Source organism: Ciona intestinalis, chromosome 8 (genome assembly GCF_000224145.3).
Source record: "Ciona intestinalis chromosome 8, KH, whole genome shotgun sequence".
Taxonomy (NCBI): Eukaryota; Metazoa; Chordata; class Ascidiacea; order Phlebobranchia; family Cionidae; genus Ciona; species Ciona intestinalis.
In genome coordinates this window covers 2,079,365-2,085,364 of record NC_020173.2, presented here as the reverse complement: position 1 = coordinate 2,085,364, position 6,000 = coordinate 2,079,365, and the positions used below count along the sequence as shown (strand labels likewise).

Genomic DNA, 6,000 nt, shown 5'->3' with positions numbered 1-6,000 from the left:
ATGGTAACACACTTGGCTACCACAAAAGGAATGTATTGTTAACAAATGGCGACATTATACAAAACACGGAAAGGAGCGATACTTTTTATTAGCTTTTCAATTCAATTCGGCTGCTGCGTTTGATCAGTTATGAGAATTCGACGTTGACAGAAGATGTATATCTTTGTGTAATGAAACCGCGCCTTGATGTGTTATTGCACAATTTCTTTGATTTAGATATCTCAAGTTTCATGAAATCGGAATCAAAATCAATAAGAGCAATTTAACACAAAACACTTTTTTTATGAAAAAAATGAAAGATTTTGTTATTGGGAAACCAATCACCACGAGCCCTTATAGCGAACAATATAAATCCATTTCCAACGAAACACGACGGCCCTTCGCGAAATGCTAAGTACACAACACATCAGTATATCGACCTCCCGAACGACACAGGGCCCAGTCTGTCAGGCAGTTCACTGTTGATTTTACCTATTGTGAAATGAAATGAAAACGAAGCACGTCGGACGTAAGAGCTTTATTAGCAGACGCGCTGAGCGCGGACTACGTCTTCTTCAACCGGTGCACCTGGCCAAGATATAGGCTGCTGTTTTGTGAGCGCACCAAAGAAAAATAAACACTAAATAGGCAAGGCAGCGCAGTAGTGTAGCACTTTATAGAGTTTGCTAAAGCAACAACGCTCAATTGTAAGGTTGAGATTATTACTGGAGCTAAGTGGTTGATTCTGTTTATCAATGTAGATTGTGTTGCTCATAGTATTTTCAAATAAATATGAGCGTCCTGACAACATCAGGCAGCGGTTCGTCGTTGCCAGGTCCTTACCATGATCAATTTCAAGAGCAGAACGCTGGCCCGACGCCGTACGGTAGATTAAGAAGACAAAACTCCAGGTTCGTAGATGTAATCTTAAAGTTTCGTGTTGAACAACTTGCCAAATTGGGAATTGCGATCAGCGTTAATAAATACAAGTGGCACATCAGCAGCTAAGAGGTCGTTTCTCAAAATCGCATACAAAAAATGAATTTCCCCAACAAATGATCTTAATCTGACAAAGTCAAGAGTGTTCTGACGTGTCCTTCTATTCAACAGAGGCAGCTTATCCTTGGCTGATAAGATCGGAGGTTTAACGTCTCCCCCAGGAGCATCTGGGAGCGTGGGATCCAACGATACATCGGGATCAAATACAAATGCACAACGTCAGAGATCTAGCTCGATGGTCCCTTTATCAAGAAAGGCTTCCCAAGTTCAAGGTAAAGTTGTATAGATGCGATGAACTCTACAAGTATACAGCAGTTATATCGCAATGCTACTTTAAATGAAGGCTACTACTGGTATGTGTAGAGCAATGCTGAAGTATGTGTTAGGTAATGGTATGGTTCAGAACTCTCTCTTACATGTTTATAACGCATTTACGCGTTCACTGTCAAAGTTATAACCACTTTTAATGCTGTTCAGATGGTGGAGACAATTCTTGTCGTTCTTTTATTCAGTGCATTCGAGTTTAAAGAAGTTGTGTGTGTGTTCTTATTTATAGTAACCGCGCCACCAACAAGGAGAAGACTGGTGTCCTTGGCAACTACAGGGAACTTAAGCATTGGATCTGGAATGGATTTGAAACAGTCAGCCAAGCAGTTGCCGATTCTATCTGAACACCGAAGAATGAACATGCAGGATGTTCTAATATGGCAGAAGTTTACGAGAAAACTAAGACAGAGGGTGGAAGACAGAAAGAGCGGGAAACCAACGTTTTGCTGGGTGGGTGAAACAGTTTATTTCCATGTACCTTGTTCTGATTTAGGTCCTGTTGTAGGACATGCCACGGGCAAAAGAGTTAGCCAGAGTTTGCTCATAATTTTCAAACTGTAACTTGATTAGTTAGCCTAATTGAAGTGGTCTTTAACTCTAATTAATACATAATGTCGCACACAGCTGGACCGACCGCTAACACGAGATCTAAGACGCAATGGTCTGCCTTCAATAGAGATGGAACCCACATATAAAATGACCCCAGACGAAAAACCCTCCATGGTCAAATGCAAGAAGATAGTGGACGACTATCTGCAGAAAAGACTGAAAGGGATCGAGTATGACAATGTACAAGATGTGTGTCAATTATCCAGGTTGGTGCTGTTTCGAATATTATAATATTAGACTTTCTGCGCAATGATAAGAAATGCTTGATTTTCTAGGTTGCAAAGAGTTGGTTTCACTACTTTTTTTGTAAAATTTTCGTCGTTGTAAAACTTTTAAAAATGTATTTTTTTATTTAATTCAGTGTATTAGCTAGGAAAGGGTAGCCTAATGGTTCTTTGTTTTAAGGTCAATATCCGACGAAATTCGGAACGAGATAAAAGACCAGGCTTGGAAGAATAGATACAAATGTGTGGTTTACGTGACGCTGGGTCAAAAACTTGACCAGGCAGTCATGGTGTCCAGTCTCTGCTCATGGGACCCCAGAAGTGATTCTTTCGTTTCCTGTAACTTCCAAAATTCATCGTTGTTTTGCTCGGTGTCGGTTTTTGCTGTTTATTTCGAATAGAGCGAGTGTGTATATGTACCTAATCCAGCGCCAATCAGTTACCGTTTGTTACTGCTTTGATAAAAATTGACCCATTTGAAATAGGAGTGGTTTTGTGTGCCAATGGTATATGAATTGCAGCAAGCTATGAGGGTTTTTTTGGACCTTTTTGCACGGCGCCTTTACTATTTGCTTGGACGGATGGGTGTTATAGCAATGCATTGTTCCGTAGCGGTGAAACACAATTGCCGTTTGCTAACGTGCGCTGTTTTGATTGCTGTTGCGTGAGAGCGCCATATGGTATTTAACAATGGCGAAGTAGGTGACCTTCGTAGAATAATCGAGAACTTTGTTGATTCTGGTAAGAGTAATCTACCACAAATCATATCCTACGTTGAAAGTTGAGACTGCTGTTATAATAACTTCTTTCGTTTCCCAGACCTGAGGTCTAACTGCCTTTCTGTCTTCAGCAAGCAAGAGGCGCTCGCCTTTGGTATTTTGTGTTTATTTTCGTGTGTACACAAACGCATGGTAAAGTGCAACGATACAGTGTCCGGTAGCAAAACAGGAAAAATCGGCTCAAGACACAATAAGCATTTGAAAATAAAGTAGGGAGTTCATTGCAAACTAAATCTGAACCGAAATTATCCCGTTAATCACTTAACATACGCAAACACTAGAGCCTTCGGAACATAGGCAATAAAATAGGTGGGAAACCAAAACTACAATAAACCTAAGCGTGCTTGGTCGAGCTTTCAAAGCAGAACAATACACAAGTAAACAGTTGCAATATAAAAAAGAAATTCCAATAACAAAAATCGAATAGTAAGCGTAAGTTCGCGAATAAATTAGAGCTTGCTGTTGCACAGCAATATTTCGCTTTGGAAAATGAAGCATCGTTTGATTGTGGTGCACAAGTACGTTTTCATAGGCAAGTCATCATTCTACCCGGAACCGAGGCATCCGAGTCTGTAGGTTCGTGTTCGGCAGAGTGACGTGCTGCATCCAATGGAGATTGATTGTAAAGAGGAGAGTTTGAATTCGGGTTGTGACTGCGGCGGGTATCAGTTTGGGTAGGTATCCTAGGGTTAGGGGTACCATGCGACTTTATAATCATATCCTCATATAAATCTGCTTGTTGTAGTTTTTTTCCTGCTGTGTTGGTTGCACGAAATGCGACTGGGGGCGACAGGACATACCGTGGACTATTGGGTTCGTTCTTGCGGAGTGGACGGTCTTGATAGCGCGTGTCTTCCTCTGCACTGGGTGCCATTTCGGGACTGCAACCGCTTGAAGCAGAGCTAAAAGCAGCTCCGGGGCTATTGTTGAGATCAGGCATGCTCTGGTAAAAAGCGGAATCCCTTTGACTGTCAATGGGTAACCCCTTTCTTTGCGCACATTCATCGGCACTGTTCGTATCACCTGGACCGGTCAACCGTTGTACTTCTAGGTCGTTTTCATCGCGGTACAAAGGCGTCCACGGTTCTCGATGAATGCCGTTTTCTGCGGAGGACCTACCGCTCGTATTGTTCTCGTGAATTACTTTTCCACTGAGCACCATTCGCCCGCCAGAAGTACGGCTTAATGAAGCGGGATTACCACATGAAGAACCGGCACTGCTGCTCGCGCTGAAGTCGTTTACAATCGGATCGTCGGAGTCAGAACTGATCAGAGATCTGCGCCGAGTTTCACCATGCATTGGGACTGGTAGGTGCTGAGGGCGACCGTCGTGGCTGTATGGGCGGTAATGCTGTGTGTGGGGTGGGGGCACTGAGGGGCAGAAGCAGGAGGTTTCGTTGCACCGTTCTTGGTGATGCGGGCAATCTCCTGCTGCACGAACAGGGTGGGAATAACGTCTGGTTGGAGACGATGGCGGCCTTTCCCATTGCCGGTTCATTTGTTGGTTTGGATTGGTAGCTAATGTACTGGCGCGTTGAAAAGCTTGTCTTCGTAAATGGTTTCGGTCGTCAGAGTCTGGATACTGGGCTGGCATTGAGGTTTTAATGTGGTTCATTGTTTGAGACCGTGGGTGTGGACGAGGCTGCAAGCAATCGGGGTTTACATGGCGGGCATGGTGGCCGGTATGGTGATGGTGGGCGCATTCAACATCAGAGCCATGGTGGTGTAACGTGTGATGTTCATGCGTACAGTTAGGGTGGCAGTGGCGTTGTAAGCGGTCGTACTGGTACGCCTCCTCGTCCGAGTTCTCGGGTACTGCTTCCCGATTTCTGTGGACTGGAGGAAGAAAAACGTCATCCTCCTGCGCGGATCCTCGACTCGGCAGATTCTGGGAAGAGTCGATCACTCGCTCAAGGCTGTGTCGCCTCATTTGAGGGGACGAAGATGATGGGAATTGTTGGGTGTTGGCTTGCAGAAGGCTTGAGCGAGATTGCTCTGAAAGTAAACGAAGTATTAGTTTTGGATAATTCAGGAGATTGGGTGTAATTTGTGAAATGTTAGGGCAATGAAGCTGGGAATGTAGATGGCAAACTAAAAGCATAGATTAGTGTTTGATTTGATAAGCTCCGCAAAATCATTTTGAAAAGCCACACGGAACTCAAAAGCACAGACGCGTTTTGCGACAGCAGATTTAAAATAAATTGCTGCGGGCAAGCAGGACCACAACATCAAAACAACAACTACCAGGCGTGACAACGGCTACCACGTACCATCTACTGCTAAAGTGCCGAGTTGGCTGATACTGCGAGGGGATATTGCAAAGCGAGACCGAACTCTAGGGGGGGAATCTTTACTCGGGTAGAAAAATAAGATTGAAGATGACGTCGTGTCATAACCACGGCTACGCAAGGTGGCGCAACGCATACTGGGGTTGCATCTTGCGAGGCCACGGGTAGCGCCTGGATTAGCAATGTTTTGTTACTGTGGGCGAATGCTTTGGATTTTAAAGTATGGCATATTGATAAGCAAGCTGCGAAATTTGGCGCTATGCTGCTGGATTGGGTAGTGTGTGGAAGTTAGTGTGAAAGAGGCTACAAGTGTGCGCACTTACTAATGTAGAAGCGTCAGGATGTGGCAGGTACGCTCGCGCTACACTCTGTGCAAAAACACTCGGCTTAAATACTAGCTTTGTTGACCAGCCAAGTTAAGGCGATACAATTGAAAAGCCAGTATGGAGAAAATTCACGGATTTGTGGGACTTACCTCGGTGAGGAACAGTGTTGATATCTTGGGAATGAGTGACAACTGTATCGGAAGTTCGTGGCCCGTTGACAATAGTTTCATTCCACATACGTCGAAGTTGACCTTGTGACTGAAAAGTTATCCGTATTACTTATGAATAATGCAATGTGTAACGACACGAGAAAGCATTACAGAGCATCAGCAATTGCATAAGTTTCCTATTCTACTTACTGCGGCTGTTTGTGTGGTCAGAGTCGTGTTATGTGTAGTGGCTGCAGCTGAGTATCTTCCAGGGGTATATTGCTTCGAAAACGACATGCTATTACTGACATATGCTTCAG

General features: G+C 44.0%; 1 protein-coding gene across 1 annotated transcript; it reads left to right on the top strand.

Moving 5' to 3' along the window:
• Window positions 1-2,616, top strand: LOC100177826 (tctex1 domain-containing protein 1-like). The gene is made up of 5 exons (XM_002125972.4): window positions 1-890; window positions 1,090-1,250; window positions 1,535-1,755; window positions 1,930-2,120; window positions 2,320-2,616. The coding sequence occupies exons 1-5, from the start codon at window positions 772-774 to the stop codon at window positions 2,537-2,539; spliced, it is 912 nt and encodes a 303-aa protein (XP_002126008.1). The 5' UTR covers window positions 1-771; the 3' UTR covers window positions 2,540-2,616.
• The last annotated feature ends 3,384 nt before the right edge of the window (window positions 2,617-6,000 follow it).